Source organism: Grammomys surdaster, unplaced genomic scaffold (assembly GCF_004785775.1).
Source record: "Grammomys surdaster isolate TR1022 unplaced genomic scaffold, NIH_TR_1.0 61, whole genome shotgun sequence".
Taxonomy (NCBI): domain Eukaryota; kingdom Metazoa; phylum Chordata; class Mammalia; order Rodentia; family Muridae; genus Grammomys; species Grammomys surdaster.
The window spans coordinates 15,353,718-15,374,909 of NW_021604563.1; the positions used below are offsets into that span (position 1 = coordinate 15,353,718).

The following is a 21,192-nucleotide window of genomic DNA, read 5'->3' on the forward strand; positions in this document are numbered from 1 at the left end:
GTTGCCAGCCCCATTAAAGGAGCTCCGACTGTATTTAGAGATGGTTCAAAAACAGACTGTGGAGCCTACATGGTAGAAGAACAAGAACCAGTGCAGTGTCAATATTCACCAGGATCTCCTCAGATCGTGGAGTTGAGTATAGTTGCAGAGGTCTTTACGGCTTGTCCATTTGCATTTAATTTGATCTCTGACTCTGCCTATGTGGTAAATGCTGTAAAGGTACTGGAGGTTGCAGGGGCCATAAAGTTAATCAGTACTGTACACAATCTGCTGCATAATGTTCAACAGTTGATATGGCAAAGAAAACAACCGTTCTTCATCCAACACATCAGAGCGCATACGGGGTTACTGGGGCCATTGAGTAAGGGTAATGATATTGTGGACTGATGGACCAGAGTGGAGTATGTTTTCCTAAGTACAGCTCTGGAACAGGCTTGACAGTTTCACCAAACCTTTCATGTCAATTCAAAACCCCTGCAACAAAAATTCCACTTGTCTAGAGCGGACGCTCGACAAGTGGTTTTGGACTGCCCTCAATGTATTATCCATCATCATCCTCCTAGCATTGGAGTCAACCCTAGAGGGTTGTTGCCTCTTAAACTATGGCAGATGGATGTTACGCATATCTCTGAATTTGGAACGATAAAACATGTACATGTGTCAGTGGACACCTGTTCAGGTGTCATACATTCTACACCTCTGAGTGGAGAAAAAGCTCGCAATGTTGTCGTACATTGCATGGAAGCCTGGGCTGCGTGGGGAAAACCATGCCAGCTTAAAACTGACAACAGACCAGCATATACGGCCCAAACTTTCATTAGTTTCTGCAAACAGATGGAGATGCAGGTCTCCCATGGACTACCTTATAATCCTCAAGGACAAGGTGTTGTGGAGCGTGCCCACCACACCTTAAAAGAATGTCTACAAAAACAAAAAGGGGGAATAGGCTAAGGCCGGACCCCTAAAGAAATAATATCACTAGCTCTGTTTTCTCTTAATTTTTTAAATTTGGATGTTCATGGCTGCTCGGCAGCGGACAGACATCAGGACTTACATGGTCCATCTAAGGGCATGGTGAAATACCCTGACAGGCTCCTGGTGAGGGCCTGATCCCGTGCTGACATGGGCACGAGGTTCTGTTTGTGTTTTTCCTCAGGACCAGCAAGATCCAGTGTTGGTGCCCGAGTGCCTGGTGCGGAAGGTTCACCATGAAGACCCTCCTGAGGCTCCCAATGATGATGGTGACAGTGACATCAGGGACAGCAGAGCCGAGATGGGGGATCCTATTGGTATTCCCAAAACCGATGCCAGTGATGTACAATGCACAAGTGTTCCCTCGCTTGTTTAACACCAATAGAAGCTTGGGAATGGCTTACTTACCCTATGATAGCCAATCTAGTAGCATAGAAAATAATAGGAGCCTAAAACTACAGGGCAGTCTGTGCTTTACATGGTTAGAAATTTATCAGATACAAGTGATTGCATTAAAATTTATAATCAATCCGCTGCATGGATGAAAGAAGTATATTGGGGCACTAGCCATGAAATGAAAGCTAATACATCTGTCCTATCAGGCTGGTGGCCCAGCCGGGAGGGCCATACTTGCCCTCCTGCTCAACCACGTTGGGCCCCCTTTTGCCAGGAAGCCGTGGAAGAAAGTGGCCCACTTCCATGGACAGGTTGTCAGAGTAGAAAAGCCACATGGGTTATACATAATTATTTTTCCTTTTCCCCATATATTAGCGTAGAATTTAATGCAACCTATCCTGGCCCTGATTTTACTGCTGGGGGTCTAGATAAGAGTAGTGTTAATCCTTTTGATTTGTGGCTTCTGTGTGGCATTAATAGGAGCTACACAGATTTGTCACCCCGGCCATGCTGGGCGAAGGTAGCCTGGGTAAAGGAGTTTTAAGATTTGACTGGAAAAGAAGTCTATCTGATATGTTAAGATCAGGAAGTTCATCTGGTAGGGTTTTCTTGGCAGACGGACCAGATTACTTATCAGGAAATGAGCAGGACTGTTTTCACACCTACCCTGGTGTGTGTCTGGCCCCCATTCTTGTGGTTAGTCAGTAATAGTAGTGTTTTTGTTAAGGGAGAGCTACAATGCACTCCTCAAACATGTTTTTATACCTTATGCTGGAATGCCACTCTTTATCAGGTTGCCATTATTACTCGCATGCCTCGTTATGTGCCAGTGCCAGTTGAGGCTCCTAGCAGTCTACAACTATTTAGACAAAAAAGAGATTTTGGCGTCATGGCAGCCATTGTTGCCGCTGTTACCATAGCAGCCATTGGCGCCACTGCCACTGCCTCAGCTCTTGCCTTGTCCAGTTCCATACAAACTGCAGAGACCTTGAATAACCTATCCTCCAATGTGGCTACTGCCCTGGACGTGCAAGCTTCTATCAATTCTCAAATAAAGGGAGGTTTGATGCTGGTCAATCAGAGAATTGACCTAGTACAGGAACAAGTGGATACCTTCTGGTAGCTGGCGCAGCTAGGATGTGAATGGAAAATGACTGGCCTGTGCATTACTTCTATACAGTATCATAATTTTACCCGTGCAGCAAATATTTCCAAAACCCTGTCACAGTTCTTATTACAGAATTGGAGCTTGCAATTCAAAAAAACCCTGAGGGAGTTGAGATTTGCAATAGTCCATGTTAATTCCACGAGAGTGGACCTATCTCTGGCTACAGGACTGACTTCATGGATTACATCAGTGGTGGATCACTTGAAGGAGTGAACGGGTTTAGGATCCTTGGCAATACTCATGGTGCTAGCCTCCTCTATCTGCCTGTGGCTTATTTGTAAGATCAGAGCTACACAGCATCGGAACGCAGCCATGACTGTTCAAGCCTTTGCAGCCTTTGAGGCCGGACAGTCCCCCCAAGCTTGGCTGGCAGCCATTAAGCCTTGAGTCGTCACATTCAGGTTGCAAGGCTAAGCACTGCACTTGAGGTATGCTGTCAGCTGCTCGCAGCCTCAAGGAGAGCAAATCTGATAGATGTGGGTTAGTACTGTCCTTTTCCCCAATTTATCCAATCTCTCCCACCTCAGAAAAAAATCGGTACTGGATGGGTCTGGCACTACCTGGGTAGAGATACCTTGGAAGGGCTAGTACAATGTCCGTTGTTCTTCCTGAGATCAGACCTCTACTCTCACCTGTTTCATTCAAAAACAAAGAAGGGGGAACTGTGGAGAGCCGCATGGTACCGTGCCTTAAAGACGGCGCTGGTTTCTGCCTTCACCAGGCCTGATGGCGGGACTCTCTGTGCCTTATTTGGCTTGGGCTGATGACCTGGCTTGGTTTGCCTATAGGTATGTGCCAAGTGGCATTCCTGAGGTCAGCCGCCGATGAAGTATTTAGCCTGTTGGCAGGGGGTCCCCAGGGTCAGAAGATTGTTAAGACGGGTCCCGAATAAACTGCTTGAAGAAGAGCTCATGTCCTGTCTTCCTTGCGGGACGAGGGGGAGCGCGTCAGTCCTATTGACAGTGTCCTTTGCTTTACAGAAGCTTTGCAGTTTTATGAGGTCCCATTTGTCAATTCTTGGTCTTAGAGTGGAAGCCATTGGTGTTCTGTTCAGGTACTTTTCTCCTGTGCCCATGTGTTCGAGGCTTTTCCCCAATTTCTCTTCTATTAGTTTCAGTTTGCTGGTTTTAGGTGGAGGTCCTTGATCCACTTGGAATTGAGCTTTGTACAAAGAGATAAGAATGGATCAATTTGCATTCTTCTACATGCTGACCTCCATTTGGACTAGAACCATTTGTTGAAAATGCTGTCTTTTTTCCACTGGATAGTTTTAGCTCCTTTGTCAAAGATCAAGTGACCATAGATATGGGGGTTCATTTCTGGGTCTTCTATTCTATTCTATTCTATTGATCCTCCTACCGGTCTCTATTCCAATACCACACAGTTTTTATCACTACTGCTTTGTAGTACAGCTTGAAGTCAGGGATGGTGATTCCTCCAGAAGTTCTTTAATTGCTGAGAGTAGTTTTCGATATTCTGGGTTTGTTTGTTATTCCAAATGAATTTTAAGATTGGTCTTTCTATCTCTGTGAAGTATTGAGTGGGAATTTTGATGGGGATTGCATTAAGTCTGTAGATGGCTTTTGGCAAAATAGCCATTTTTGCTATATTAATCCTTCCAATCCATGAGCATGGGAGATCTTTCCATCTTCTGAGATCTGCTTCAATTTCTTTCTTCAGGGGCTTGAAGTTCTTGTCATACAGGTCTTTTACTTGCTTGGTTAGATTCACACCAAGGTATTTTATATTATCTGTGACTATTGTGAAGGGTGTCATTTCCGTAATTTCTTTCTCAGCCAGTTTATCTTTTGAGTAGAGGAAGGCTACTGATTTGCTTGAGTTAATTTTATATCCAGCCACTTTGCCAAAGTTGTTTATCAGGTTTAGGAGTTCTCTGGTGGACATTTTGGGATCACTTAAGTATACTATCATATCATCTGCAAATAGTGAGATTTTGACTTCTTCCTTTCCAATTTGTATCCCTTGGACCTCCTTGGGTTGTCTAGTTGCTTTGGCTAGGACTTCTAGTACTATATTGAGTAGGTAGGGGGAGAGTGGGCAGCCTGGCCTAGTCCCTGATTTTAGTGGGATTGCTTCAAGTTTCTCTCCATTTAGTTTGATTTGGGCTACCAGTTTGCTGTATATTGCTTTTACTATATTTAGGTATGGACCTCAAACTCCTTTGAAGGGCCATTGACAAGAACATCAAACAGCTAGAGATTGACATCACTAATCTGAAGAAATTCCTCGTTTTGCTGTCTGAAGAGACCTCCAAAAATCACAAAGATCCTTATTGGACTTGATTTACTCTATTACAATAGAAAAGGCTGTGTACAGCTCTTGACTGTGTACAACCCTTAAAGAAGTATGCTACCTTTACAAAGACAAGACAGAGAGGGTTAAAGAGAGTATAAACTAGGTCAGAGAAGGCCCTGAGAAAAATCAGAGAGAGAAAGAGAAAGATGAATGCTGGTACAAGAATTGGTTTTCTGTCTGTCCATGGTTGTCAACCCTACTTCCTCCCATGTTGGGACCATTATTTGTTTTGTTTTGCTTTTTTTTGTTTTGTTTTGTTTTTTGTTTTTGTTTTGTCTTGTTTTTGTTTTGTCTTGTTTTTTTTTCTTTTTTGCTTATTTCTGCGGGTCCCTGGGCCTCAAATAGGCTGACTAACTCTGTGAAACAACAGATAAATAATTTGATTCAGATACATTATCATAAGTTAGCTATGGAGGACCACGAGACTCAAGATGATGTTGTTACTTTATACAGGTTGTTCCCCAAACCCATCTCCACCCAATCTAAAAGAGGGGACTTCTGCACCTAGACCAAGCAGAGAGGGGCCACCCAGAACCCCCTCTGACTCGTGATCTGAATTCTTGCTTAGGCTGCAAGGCTAAGCACTGCAAGGGAATATAAATAAAAGTTAAAAGTATCTCTCTGGGTTCCCTGAGGGACAAGCCTGACTGCATTGGGGTTGATGTCAAAAGTATCCCCTCTCTAGGAAAAAGACATCAGGATGGGTATGGCCCTCATGCCTCACTGGACAACGACAGGGGGACCAGAGCCATTACAAGGTGCCCTTCAATTACTGGATTTCAGGCAGCTATTCCAGCCTTCGCAAGATTATTACAATAGCCACAGCCCTTCTATACTTAGAGAAGGGAGGAGATGTCAGGGGCAGCCCTGCTTACACACTGAAGGCCTAAAATCAGCTATAGTCCTAAAATTAGCAATAGGCCTGTCATACATGTATACTAACACCAAGTCTTGGGTCTCTGTGGAAAAACATTGTAACAGAGGGCTATAAGCTATTTTAAACAGGCAGCATTTGTGGAAATTTACCAGCCTGAGTAGTTACAGACCTTGTAAATAGGTAGCCTTGGCAGGTAATACCAACTTAGATAAGGACAAGAGAGTCATAGGCAGTCATAGTGACTTGTCCGCTGAACCTTCAGCCAGCCGATACCTGGTTCTGAAAGATATCTGTATTCCCCCTGAACACACACACTCCAGTGTCATCCCCTTCCCCACGTCCTGCCTTTCTGTGTTTATAACCCCTGGCTGAATGCATTATGATTTGAAATAGATAAATAAATAAATTATTTTAAAAAAAAAGAAAATAGACATGATACTACCAGGTCAGTACTAGCTTGATTTCTCTGAATTGCAAGAATCATATATATGATACTATCAGCAATCGTATTGCCAACTACATGAGGGAGGGATTGTAAACAAAAACAGTGGTAATAGCCTGTAATGTTTAGGAGTCTATAGGATCCCACTGGCAAACAACTCTAAAACAGATAACCCACCCATTCCTGGGAATGAACTATTTGTCTCCTTGTCTGTGTTGTAGAGGTATTGTCTTTTATTATCAGGTAAGATGGTTTATATTATCACATATATCAAAAAGTAACATTTTTGTCTACTAAGTGTAAAGTGTTCAAATGTATTAGTTCATACACATGTTAAAAGAATGTTAATTAAAAAATCATTTTCAGCCGGGCAGTGGTGGCACACACCTTTAATCCCAGCACTTGGGAGGCAAAGGCAGGTGGATTTCTGAGTCTGAGGCCCACCTGGTCTACAGTGTGAGTTCCAGGACAGCCAGGACTACACAGAGAAACCATGTCTCGAAAAACCAAAAAAAAAAAAAAATCATTTTCGGTAGTGGCTTGAGTGAGAATAATCCCATAGGCTTAATCCCCAGTTGATGAATGGCTTGGGAAGGATCAGAAGATGTGTGCTTGTTGGAATAGTTATGTCTTCTTTGAGGAGGTGTGTCACCGGAGGTGAGCTGTGAGGTTTCAAAAGCCCATGCCAGGCCTAGTGTTTGTCTGTTGCCTGTGTATCGGGATGTAAACTTCTCTGCTACTTCTCTAGCCCCATGTCTGTTTGTTTCCCTCTCAAAATGAACTAACCTTATGAAACTGGAAGCAAAAAATTAAATATATTATTTTAGAAGAGTTATCTTTGCCATGGTCTCTCTTTACCGCAAAAGAATAGTGGCTAAGACATTTCACTACTTTAGTCTGCTTAAATTAGCCACTGATAAATAGTCTCTACTAATGTATGTAAAGAAGGAATTGTCTTCACTCCATTTCCCAACTGTGTTTCATTGTGAGGAACAAAGCTATGCTCTTGGCTTTTGGGCCTCTGTAGCTCTCTGTGCATATTGGTCACATGCACTCAGATATTTTTTCATATATCTTATGAAAAATTATAATTAACAAAGAGACAATCCTGTTCAAATAGATTTTCTGCCCAATGACTCTGCTTTCAATGTAAATTGGTAAAGACTTGAATGACATGTCCACATGTCTTCTGGTATGACATTCCCAACATGTGGTTTCATGTATTAGTGAAAACAAATAACTTCCTGTGGTGGTTTGAATGAGAATGGCCCCCAGAGGCTCAGATACTTGAATGCTTGGTTCCTAGTTGGTAGTACTGTTTTGAAACAATTAAGAGGTGTGGTCTTGTTGAAGGAGGTGTGTCACATGGGGTAGGTTTTGAGGTTTCAGAAGACTTGGAATTCTCACTGTGGCCTCTGCCTCCTACTTAGAGATCAAGATTTGAGCTCTCAGTTGTTCCTGTTACCATCCCTTTGCTTGCTCCATCATTATGAACTCTAATCCTCTCAAATTTTGGCCTTCATTTTGCAGTTCATTCTAGGATGGAGTGGCTAAGCCTAATTTTCTTTCTTTTTTAAAAGCATAATTTCCAAATGCAGCTGAGAAATGGTATCCTTGGGTATCATGTGCATTTCTCCTAAAAGTCAATAAGCAAATCAATCAATGAAATAATATCAATGAAAGCAAAGCAAGCTGGGAAAAAGATGGTATTCCATATCTACTTGCTTGATCAAGCATTAGTTCAGACAGTTTCTTGGTACCCTGTAATCACTATTGTAACATTGAGAATCTGTTAAATGGGGCATTTAACCAGTAACTCATCAAATTATTCATAACTTTTTTTTAACATGGTACCTCAAATGGCATGATGCGTTAAAGTCCAAGATATCTCTCCTTTTACATTGTTTATTTTTAATGTTAATCTAAAACATCTAACCAACCTCTCACCCATGCTACTGCAAATAGCACTAATGAAAGACATGAAATGAGGGGCTGAGAAGAGGAAAGTGATTAGTAGGAGAGAGAAAAAAAAAAGAGGGTAGCTAAAGTATAAAGTATAACAAATATGATCAAAATACATTATGCTCATATAATAACTTTCACAAGGCAACTCATTATTACATATACTTAATGCATGCTAAACAAATATTAAAAACGCCAGCAAGGTCTTATGTGTGTTTCAGTCTCTCAGTGTCACTCTGTCACTCTGTCTTACCTCTAGACATAGAAAAGTCTATAGATCTCTGTTGAGAATTACAGACAAAATAAGAAAAAAGAGGAAACTATATATTAGCGCTTAAATATTTTCATTATTGTGGCAAAGCAGCATCAAAAGGCTCATTCAGCATGTGTTCAGCATATTCTAAAAGCATAGTCTTGATAGCCAGAGAGAAAAGATTTTATTTAAATTCAGCTGGTCAAATTACAAACATCTTTGTGCAACTTATGATGTAATTTAAAAAATTAATAGTTAGTAGTAATACATATTATAAGCATCTCTCTGGATTTTTTGATTTTTGATTTTTTTATTGTTGTTGTTGATAGTCTACAATACAAAGGTCATTTATGAGAAGATATTATAGAAATTCTAAAATGGAACATTTACTTGAAAAGTTAACTACATAAATGTGTTTTCAATATTTCACCATGTAGTTTTATCACTAGATAAAATGAATGAAAATAATAGTTAAAAGCTAAACTATAACTCAATATTCTTTTCATTTTCAAAAGTGTGGTTATGTAGTACATTTATCCTTACCATCTCCTACTAGATAAACATGATTATGAAATTAAAAGAAAATCAGATATTTAGAGGTAAATAGAAATTATAGAATTGACAATGTATATTAAACATTTTGGTGTATCCAAGTGTCAGCACTGTGGATCATTTTTTCAATTATAATCCTCTTTAGAATTGTTTAAATCAACTTTTGAAACTTAATAGAAGGTGTTTACAATGAACACCTTAAATGTTTGAGGAGAAAATTAATTTCTTCACAAATGAGGGCCTCACATTCTGAAGCTTAGGTCCATGTTTGTATCAATATAATATTCACTGATTCACTGATACAGAGTAAAGATTGTATATGTGATATTATGATATCTTACTGCAAATGAATCTACCAATACACCACATGATGAAATAGAAAATCTATACATGTATTTTGGCAGATAGTTAACTAAAAATAATAGGCTTATGGAAAGTTTGAAATAATGTGATTAGAATAGCAAATTATATCAACAAATGATCTCTTTCATCTTTGACACAGAAAAACCTTTCTTCTTGACAAATGTGAGGTATTATTAGCAATGTGAGCTATTGTATGAAAACCAGATGCTATGCTTTAAAGCTCCTGTCATTTTTGTATTAAGCTATTCCAGACAGTAGAGTACCTTTAACAGAATTGTTTTCTTTTCACTTCCCAGATCCATACATGAAAACTGTTAATGTATTTATCATCTTCAAATATTGCCCACTACCAAATATCCATTAGGTATTTTAACATTTTATGGTAATGAGCATAAATCATAGCCTATTGTATTTCTCATTAGACTATAAACTGAGTACAGATACTTAACACTAACATGTAATCCACATTTAAGTTTCATTTTCAGTCTTATGAATGTTAACAGTTTCAACTATATATGAGAACGACACAACAGCATTTAGTTTGCTTATGAACTTCATAAAAGAGCATATTTTTTTCTTCATTCTTGAAATCCATTTAATTACATCAGCAAATGATGATTTCAGTGGAGCTTCACAACAACAACACATGCTCCGGCTCTTCCAATGTTCACAGGGACTTCCTAAGACAAAAAGAAAAAAAATACTGTCTTTAGCATAACCCAGAATGCTGGCCTTCAAAGAATTGTTGCCTATTTTGACCTAACTTTTACCTTGTCTAAAACTAAGAAAACTACAACCCAGTTCATAATAGAGAATAGAATGCAAATAGATCATGGATAGTTGATCAGTTGCTTTGGAAACAATTTTATATGTGCAACATTTTTTTTTCAGTTGAAAAGGCACAACTAATGATAACTACTCAAAAAGATTTTGTGAGGGCTACATGAAATAATGGATCACAAGAATTTGGCATAGATAATTATACTGCTATTCTCTGTTAGTGTGCTTTTATGCTTTGAGAGATTAAAACTGAAACAGTGATTGAGTCAATAACAGAATCTAGGTCTATTAGGTATTTGTCTACTAAGAAAAGACCTACTACAGCTCTTCAAAGGAACAATATAAAATGAATTTTAAAATTAAGCTTTAAAATCTTTCCTTAAATTCTGAAATATACTAATTTGAAGACAGTTTTACAAGAATACCTCTTTCCATTCATCTTTCTGGGCATCATATGATTCAACGGTATTCAAATAAGTATGACCATCATATCCACCAACCACGTAGAGTTTGTCTCCAAGGGGGCACACGGCAACAGCATCTCGAGGAACACTCAAAGGTGCCACAGTTGACCACGAATCACTTTTTGGATCATATCTTAAGAGATTTAGGACGACAATTGAGAGGTAAAAGTCCAGTAATGTTACAATGAAAGATAGTAATTAATAAAATGTGCTATGGTGTAAAGCACAGAAATTAAAACATTGTAACTATCAAGTATAGGTTTACTATTCAAGACAAAAATTTTTATTAAAGAACAAATACATGACATAACCCTCTTTCGTCACAAGAGGGCGCACAAAACATATGAAAAGTAAACGAAGTGCTTCCTTTCGTCCCCTTTCTCATATGGTATAAAAATTTGGTATGAAAACCTTCCATAGAAAAAAATTTCTGCAGATCTGAACTGTACATTAAACATATATAACATTCAATCTAAAAATGTGAAAAGTAAATTCATATAGTTATACATGAAATGATTTCTAATCATGACCTATTTGTAAAAGCACATTGAAAGTGTTTTTTTCATATAGCACCTTTTACAAATGTATTTATACTAGTATTACCTCCTTTAAACTTTAAATTTTTCAATAACTATCCAAAGCATCTCATTTTAGCTTGAATATGATTTGTTATCAATCAATAATATTTTAACCTTAAGAGCTTTAAATTATCAAGTCTACCTCTAGGTATTTTATATACTACTGTATATAAAATATTCTTACTGTATCACCTTAAGTTGTTATAGTATGTTGAGACATAGAACCAAAACAAATCTATATTTGATGTTCTATATGCTGCATCTTCCAAGCAATGTTGTTAATTAAGGCCATAGTGAGTTAAATCAACAGATTCACATGTAAGCCAGAATTCCCAAAGGTGTGTCATTATCTATTTACATAAAATCTCCTATTTTCTATTCATACATAATTAAGTATCAAAATATTAAGATTTTCATGTTATTCTTTAATTCAGAAAATGTTGAGCTGTTATGATTTTGGTTTATTTGTTCATTATTGGCCTTCCTGAAGACTGAGTCTGAGTTCTTAACATGTTTGATAAGTGTGCTAACTCTTCCACTAGGCTATATCCCCAGCCCAAGAGATAGTGAATTTTTGGAAGAAAATGCAATTGTTAATAGTTTTATAATCTGTGAAGACATGGAGTATTAGTTGTCAAGCAGTACATTGAGTACTCCACCATATTCAATTCAAATAGTCCTGCTTCCTCGCTGTTTCTTTTTCTTTTTTTATTGGTCAGTCTATAGACACACAAACACAAATACATATAAATTTGGATGGAAACTTCTAATGATCTTGAAAAGATAATTTATCACTGGCTCATTGCATACAAGATAGAACACTGAGAATTTTTTACAACTTTAAATTAACATTATAGGAAAAACACAGAAGCTATAAAAATTATAGAAAAAAGTTTGGGAACCTTTTAAGTTTAATGCTTACAAGTTAAATAATGGTTAAGAAAATTTTAGGATATTGGACAAATCAACCATTTTCTTTTAACAAATATAATGTCAGGAAGATATAGCTATGTGTTTTTTATGTGTTGGTAAGTTTTTGTCAATTAGTCACAAACTGGAGTCATCAGGATAGTGAAGATCTCAGTTCAGGAATTGCCTTCATTAGATTTTGTCATGTAGGCATGTGTGGGGGCATTTTCTCAATTAATGCCTAATGTGGAGTTGTACAACCCAGTGTGGGCAGTGCCATCCCAGGGCAGATGGGCTGTGTAAGAAAACAAGCCTAGTAAGACATGGGGAACACACAAGTAATCAGTGTTCCTCCATATTCTCTGTTTCAGTTCCAATTCACAATTTTTGCTTGAATTCCTGACTTGGTTTCCTTGATGATGGATTATAAGCTATAAACTGAAATAAATCCCTTCCTCCACTAACTTACTTTTGGTCAATGTTTTCTAACACCAGCAAAGAAGCACACCAGAAAACTAGAAACCCCTCTCTTCCTTTGCTCCAGTGGTTTAAAATGTATGCAATATTCATGTGTGTGTGTGTCTGTGTGTGTGTGTGTGTTATTAAGGAAATCCCAACAGAAAGTTATGTATAAAAAGTACAAATTTTATACTGGTTCCACGAATTTCTTTAATCCTTGTATCAAGTGTGTCTTCAGAGGTGCAAGTGAAAATTTGTGAGTTGGTGATAACACAATTTTAACTTTCTTTTTGCTTTCACAAGCTGTCTACTTTGAAAGGGAATTCAGACAAATGATCATTATTTTAAGCAACAAATCATGCTATTTATCTGAATCAATGTATTCCACTCAGAGAACTTAGCTTTGAGCAAGAAAATATTTATTGCAGTAAAGTCATTGTTTAGAAAATCAATTTTATTTAAAAATTCTGCCTATATTTTGTGATAACACTGGGTTTTTTTTAAATCACTTGCTCCATTGAGCTTAGAAACAATAAACATCATTTGAATCTCATGAGTTGATTGATAGCTTTTCATAAAATATTCTTTCTCTTTTTTTTGTGCTGCTACTTTATAATGTAACTAACCGAGATATATTTCATAGTTTTATGCTGAATTTTATAGACATTTACAAAATATTTTGTCTAAGTGTAGAATGTTTATAATCTACTTAAAAGATTAACATATCACAAGATTACATTCTGGTACTTTCAAATTTTTCTCATTAAAAAAAAACAATCTAAATAACCTCACACATAGACAGGAGCCTACCATGGCTGACCTCTGAGGGGCCCAATAAGCATCTGAAAGTGTCAGATGAAAATACTAGCACCCAAACAATGGACAGAAGACAGGAATCTCTGTGGTTGAATTGGAGAAAAGCTGGAAGAAGCCTAGGAGGAGGGTGTCCCCATAGGAAGACCAGCAGTCTCAACTAACCTGGACCCCTGAGATCACTCAAACACTGAGCCACTACCCAGGCAGCATACACCAGCTGATATGAGGTCCCCAACACATATACAGCAGAGGACTGCCTGGTCTGGGTTCAGTGAGAGAAGTGCACTTAACCTTCAAGAGACTTGGGCCTCCAAAGGGTGGGAAGATTTGGTGGGGTGCAGAAATCTTCTTGGAGATTAGAGGAGGGGGGCAGAGTATGGCATGAGAAGGGGTCATGGAGCTGACCGGAAGAGGATGAAGACTGAACAGTAAAAAAGAATTAAAGAATAAAATAAATAAATAAATAAATAAATAAAATCAGTACAAAGGATTTGAACAACTTTAACAAAAACAAAAACAAAACAAAAACAAACAAACTCTTACCTTTCCACACAGTCAGAAAGCCTGGAGCAATGATTAGGAGCAGGGGCATCATGACCCCCTACAACATACAAGTATCCATTGTGTGTGGCTACCCCTACACCTCCACGTCTTTTGGACATAGGGGCACACAGACTCCATTTGTTAGTATGTGGGTCAAAGTATTCCATGGACTTGAGGCAGGAACTTCCATCACGTCCACCGATAGCATACAGCCTAGAAAAATATATACATACATATATACCTGTGTGTGTGCATATATTCATGCAAAAATTCATGCATCAATCAAAATAAAAATGAATGTACTTTTATTTTCTCACATTTTATAATGCATATTCTAGCTCATTACTATTTACAACAGAAAGCCTATGTTTATGAATGGGTAGTTATCTATGATACTTTGACCAACCTAGCCTATTTAATTTATGTCAAAGTTTGTTTAAAATAACAGTAAAAGGTCCAGAAGACAAGCATTTGTAAAAAGCCAGAAGGTATCAAGAGGTTTTGCACATAGTTCCAACAATAATTTTCAACAAAGTTACAATTACTTGACTTCACACATTAATGTACAAGTTGTTTAGTATAAAATTTTTTTCCTAAACGATATTGATATAAGTCAATTTAGGAAATAGAATAGAATAAAGAAGGTGAATTATCCCCAGGAAGAAAATGTAACTCCTACTCTTTCCTTAGTAACTTGCAATTGTTAATTATTTTGAAATATAATGTTTAATTTAAATTTATCCTGTTATAATAAAGATGATGAACATTTATTAAACTATATGCTTGTTACTTTATTTCACACTGAATTTTGAACAGTAGAAACTTAATAATACAAAATGAAATTAGTTCAAGTTGATGATTTGAACCTGGTATAATGTATAGAGGAGACTATGGAAGTGAATCACTTAATATCATCAGGTTTGATCAGAGTGCCCATTTATGATTGTGTGAATTCTAACAGTATTATGGATATGGACCTCCTATCTGCTGTACATATTTCCTATTTCTTCATGTGTTGAGTTCTAAAACATACCCGGGCTGATTTTTTTTATTGTGCTCATTAATTTGTTCACGTACCAGTTTTATGTACAATCAGAATACAGAGTACAGAGTCAGATAGTTCTTCTAGACACAGCCTACCCTGTTGTACGAAATTCCTACCATGTAAGCTATCCTTGTGTGATTCTATATCCCTGAAAATGTTCATATAAGTAGCATTTCACAGACTAAACATGTTATATCTAGTAATATATGTGTATGCATATATGAATGTGAAAATAGTGGATGAAAAAGAGGTCATAAACTAGATAGAGTAATAAAACGTATATGGGAGAGTTTAGAGGGAAGGCAAAATGATGTCATTATATTTTAATCTCAACAATAGGAGAAAAATTTAAAAAATAAAGAAAAACATAATTATGTGGTACAGATTCAATACATGGAAGCATCATTAGGTTTCGTTTATTAGCTTGTTCTCACAGGACCAGGAAAAAGTAAATCTTCAGGGGCAAAACCAGGAGGAATTTAATACTTATAATCTTTCAGAAGATAGATTGCTGAACAAAACATTATCTTATTTATAAACATAGGCAGACAAATGATTTTGTAAATTTAGAGAAAATAGCAATGCGAAATTTGCCATTTATTTAGGATAAACTGGAAATGATTATCCACAATAATGCTCTTTAATTTTATGTAGATATACTTTTCTTAAGAATTTTATTAAAATGCAGATTCTATTTTGAGATAGGGCTAAGATGCAAAATTTGTTCAAAAAGTGATGATATTTCTGGTCACAGTACCAAAAATTTGAAAAGAGAAGTTCTATAAAATATTAACCAACCAGACCCACCAGAGCTCTCAGGGACTAAACTACCAACCAAAAAGTACACATGGAGGGACCCATGGATCCAGCTGCATATGTAGCAGAGGATGGCCTTATCTGATATCAATGGGAGGAAATACCCTTGGTCTTGTGGAAGCTCGATGACCCAGTGTAGTGGAATGATAGGGCCTTTAGGAGGGAGTAGGTGGGTGGGTGAGTGGGTGGGGAAGCACCCACATAGAAGCAGGGGGAGTGTGCAAGAATGGGAGTTTGTGGAGGGGAAGCAGAAAAGAGGAATAACATTCGAAATGTAAATAAATAAAATAACCAATTAAAAAAGATAAAAAATAAAAGTATATATTTAATGAAGCATTTATTTTAGACAACTATTTTTTTTTCATAATGAAGGAACATTTCCACCAAATGACTCTTATAATTGCTAAAAAGGATGCTGTGACCATGTAGAATGTTTATTGTTTGATGACCGTGACACAGAGACTCTCTTCTCTAAGACTTTCTACTCCTGAGAGGAAAGAGATTGTGTGTTTAATCTTACTTATTGTTCAATGCAACAACTCCAACTGTGCTTCTTGGAGTTGACATGCTGGCCACATAGTTCCACTGACGTCCATCAGGATCCCATCTTTCTACAGTATTTAGATAGCTCCATCCATCGTGACCTCCAACAGCATACATTGGTCCTTCAAGTGTGGCTACGCCTAAAGAATAACATAATAAATATAAGGGCACACCTAGGCATATCTCATGTAATAACTTCGTTATCACTTTACAAGAAACCAACTGCCAAAAATATCCTCTGTATTTTGTATTTGAAATAGTTTTCTGTAGGTGTGAATACTTTGATTCCTGTGTGAGGATAAATTTGGTCTTACTATCATAAAAAACTTCACTGATATATATATCTATATATATCTATATATCACAGAAAGCTATTATTTCTGGCATTATTTCAACATTGTTTATTAATGTAAACACATATAGGACAGGATACTTAAACCACTACTTTCAGGCTTAATGTGGAATCTCTTCTCAATTCATATTTGAATACAAGGTTAAAATAATTTCGTTGAGATAATTCAAAAAGCATGCATTTTTTGAGATTTAGCCGGAAGTTTTTGTAGAAATTAAGAATGATCTCTCTTCTTGCCTCTCAGGACTCTGAGTATTGGGTTTTGCTTTCACTTTCATCTAAATCAGACTCACATTGTGTTTTGTAAGCCTGTATCACATATGCAATTATTAACAACTGTTAAACTGTATTTTAAAAGCTTGCCTATATTTCTCTACAGAGCGTGCCTGTGTATAATAAGTACATTGATATAACAGATAATAACTACATTCTGTATGATTTAGCAGAAACTGTTTATCAAGACAAATGAGGAGACAAATGAGTTCAGCCCTGGAACTGATACTTAGTAGCCTAGCCCTATTAAAGTCTATTGTGCTAATAGATAAATAACTGAGTGGTTAAAAGTGGGGGTGAGATTGCCAAGGACTAGATAAGTTCAGTTCTAGCACTCATGACTGCCTGTAACTCCAGCTCCAAGAAATCTAACATCGTTTTCTGATCTCCAAGGCACATTTGCATGATCATAAACCCATACATAGACACATTTGCCTATACATGATTTAAAAAAATAAAACCTAAAATTTCTGTTGTATAAAACAAAAAGAATCAAATTTATTTTTCAAATATTGTAATATTTAAAGCATATGGAACATGGGATAAAAAATATATACCTTGACAAATATTCAGAAGAATAAAAGTTCTCCTCTAGTCTACACAACCGTACTCATTCTTAAACTGCTTAGAAACTGCTGTCTTAATTATATTTTAGAGCTCTGATCAACAAAAGTGCTAATCATAAACATGTTTATGCTAGGCTTCTACCCTAAGTCTTTCAATGAATGCAAATTGCTTGTTGTGGCATGCATAATTTTCTAATTTAAACTTAAAATGCTTTCCCATTGTCTAAAATTTTATACTCTGAACTGAGCTTGGATAAAGTATTTTACTGCCTTTCATATTTTCAATAAAATATACCTTCTGAAAATTATTGTCTTCTCTGAAATGGAAACCTTTCAAGTGTTGGTAGAAGGGACATAGAATTAAAATATATTATGTTACAGTTAAAGATTTCCATGCACATTTCAGGTTTGCTTAACCTCCCCAGAACTCTGAAGCTAATGTGACTCTTTGAATAACTCCTTATAAAGTGAAGCTAGATAAAATTTTAAAAGCTTTCCTGAACATTTTTTTTCAGTAATTATATACCATTAAATATCATACCTAGCCCATGCCTATGTGTTGACATAGGAGGCATCACAACCCAGGTTTTAGTAACTGGATTAAAACATTCCACAGTATTCAAAGTTTTTAAGCCATCTCTTCCTCCCACAACATAAAGTTTATTATCGACAACTGCAACTCCAAACTGAAGTCTACGTCCACTCATAGTGCCAATATGGATCCAACTGTTGGTTCGGAGGTCATACTTCTCAATTGTAGTAGTACCTGTTAAAGATATAATTAGCAATGATGAAACCACTTTAAAAATCTGAATTGGCTTGTTTCACATTATGTGTTCTAATTAGCAGCATAGAATCAGGAAAGAGCTCAAATTAACTAGCTAATATGATAGTACTAACTGAAACATAAGGCAATGAGTGATACTTCTGGGTTGAATTGGAATATCGAGAAGGAAATAGTTTTAGATATGTGGCTTATGCCATCAAAATATGAGTATCATGCTAATATTAAATATAACACAAAATAGAATAAGTCTGTGTTACTAACACAGGAGTCCAACATCATACTTATAATAAAAAAGCCCATATATTGGATTCTGTTATTGCATATTATATATCTTTAAAATTTTAATTATAATAATTATTCTTTACTTCTGTGTTTTTCTACAATTTAAAGATTTATTCATAGTGTGAATATAGGTGTGTATGTGTGTGTGAGTGTGTGTATGTGTGTGTGTGCATGTGAATTAAATTTTAGGCAGATGACTAAATAATCAAGAATTAAACTTCCTTTTAAGCATGTTTTCTCAAATGTTGCATGGTGGTTGTGTGAAGAATTGTGGCTACAGGTGTACACCTCTGAGGAATTATCTCATTGATGAAAGTTTTAATTTAAACTTCTGAAATGTCAATTTAGTGAAATAGTATATACTCTCACCTGTACATGAGTAAATTTGTACTATTACTATAATGGATTTTTCCCTTCTGTATACAATGCATTTTGTCATTTACTCAAAGTGTTTTTTAGTTAAAGTTGATTTTTCACAATGAATAGGCTTCTTAGGCTTCTTCTTCTTCTTCTTCTTCTTCTTCTTCTTCTTCTCTTTTAGAGTACATGATCTTTTTACATTTCTTTTTTAATGATTTATTTATTTTATGTATATGAGTATACCATTGCTCTCTTCAGACACACCAGAAGAGGGCATCAGACCCCATTGCAGATTTGTGAGACACCATGTGATTGATGGGAATTGAACTCACGACTTCTGTAAGAGCAATCAGTGCTCTCAACCGCTGAGCCATCTCTCCAGCCCCAATGAATAGCCTTCTAATGAATAAATTTAGAGTGAAAGTTGGGCGAATTAGTAGTCACTTCTATAGTTTTCCATCTAATTATTTTCTGTTTTATTGTTTTTCTTAAGTGCTCACACTGTTTTTTTCAAGAACCTGAAACCACAAATATAGTAGGGAGAGTTTTGCTGCTATCCCTTTTAGAATAGTGACAATAGAGATAAAGGAACATATACTTTCAGAAAGAATTCATTCAATAGCATATCAAGATTATCTAATTTTAAAATGCCCAAAGTTGAAGTAATAGAAGCTCTCATCCAGTATTGTGGCCAGACTTACAAAGTGTTTTCAAAAGGTACTCACAACTACTAGATCTTATTATTCTCCTAATAGTCTGAAACTTCCAATAGAGTGTTTTATGTTGTGCCTATCTACCAAGAACTCAGTGACCCTCAAAATGAAAGGTTTAGTTGCTTCTAAAACTGAACTTTGGTAATAGAGTTCAATCAGAAAAATCTCCTATTTTGCTTATTTTTTAGAATCAGGCATGTAGCTTTATATACTTATACCTACTTTTTTGGTCTTTTTTTGTTTTTAAAACCTTCATTTAAGTTTAAAATAGACAAGGTATTATTGGAAATAACAAACTAGAAGCAAATACAACAAACACATAAGAAGTTTCCATACTGTACCAGAAAAATGGCTCAGGAGGTAAAGTTGCTGGCAGCTAAGCCTGATGCCTGCCATTTGATGGGAAAGAGAAAACTGATGCCTGTAAATTGTCTCCACATGCATACTGTGGCACATGTGTTCACATATGCAATTAATAAATAAAATCAACACTTAAAAATGTTTCTATATTGCAGATGGTGTCTTTATACATATCACAAACTCAAACCTGAATTATAGCTCAAAACCAGAAAATTAGCCTAAAATGTGTAAAACCCTGAACTGATTTCCAGCACAGAAATAAAAAAGAGCACAATTAATGATAATTGCATTTCTTTTTCTGCATTTAGTACGTTTAGCTTTTAATTTAAATACCACAAAGCTGTTACTGTTATTGTAGTCACTGCAATGAAGCCAGGAATAGTGGCTCATGTCTGTGATTCCCGCACTTGGGATGATGAAGATGACTACCATGACCTTTGAGGTCAACCTAGGCTATGAAAGCAAAACTTAAACTAAAGATGAAAAATGAAACAATAAAAGCAATAAAAGACAAAATGGTCCAACTGAAATTAATTACGATATCCCATAGTATTTGTTATTTTCTGAAGAACACTTGCTATATGAGGTAGTTTCCACAATTTCAGAAATAATACCATTTACAATCTCATTTTCAGAGGTGTTAAATTTTAAATATATTTCCAGAGTTCTCTGTTTGTTTGTTTGTTTGTTTGTTTCAAGGGAGGGTTTCTCTGTGTAGCCCTGGATGTCCTGGAGATCACTCTGTACATCAGGTTGGCCTCAAACTCAAAGATCTACATGCTTCTGTCTCTGAGTGCTAGGATGAAAGGTGTGCACCCCCAATACACAACTTCTTCTAGAGTTTGTATATTGAAAAATTAGTCAATAATATGGCAATAAAAGTATAAAGCTGTTTGAAAAGAATTCATTCTGCTCGTACAAGACTTTGTTAGTTATGAGAACAGGCGATTGCCAAGCAAAAATCAAGATAATTTTTAAGAAAAGATAATAATAAAAATAAAAAATAATAGAGGGGTAAACAATAATAAACTCTATTGCATATATGTTTAAAAAGACTTAATGAAACTATAACATTCTAAAATGAATGCACACTAATAAAAATCAAAGTTGCTCCTCTATATGCTCTTTGCCATTTTCACTTTTTTCCTTCTATTTTCCATCGTGTTAGACTTTAATCTCTATTTTTTATAAATGTCTATTATTTTAGATTACCAAGACACAAACTTTTATAGGAATAGAAAATGC

The 21,192-nt window shown here is 36.2% G+C and overlaps 1 protein-coding gene across 2 annotated transcripts in view; it reads right to left on the reverse strand.

The window, feature by feature from the left end:
* Nucleotides 1–8,547: 8,547 nt before the first annotated feature.
* The window catches only part of Klhl4 (kelch like family member 4), a 63,492-nt gene continuing 50,847 nt past the window's right edge, over nt 8,548–21,192 (reverse strand). For both annotated transcript variants that reach the window (XM_028780224.1, XM_028780167.1), the window contains exons 7-11: nt 17,987–18,211; nt 16,232–16,394; nt 13,851–14,063; nt 10,507–10,678; nt 8,548–9,981 (exon numbers count right to left, since the gene is read on the reverse strand). In XM_028780224.1, the coding sequence (XP_028636057.1) occupies nt 9,922–9,981; nt 10,507–10,678; nt 13,851–14,063; nt 16,232–16,394; nt 17,987–18,211 (833 nt within the window). In that variant the 3' untranslated portion in view covers nt 8,548–9,921. The remainder of the gene's footprint in view (nt 9,982–10,506; nt 10,679–13,850; nt 14,064–16,231; nt 16,395–17,986; nt 18,212–21,192) is intronic.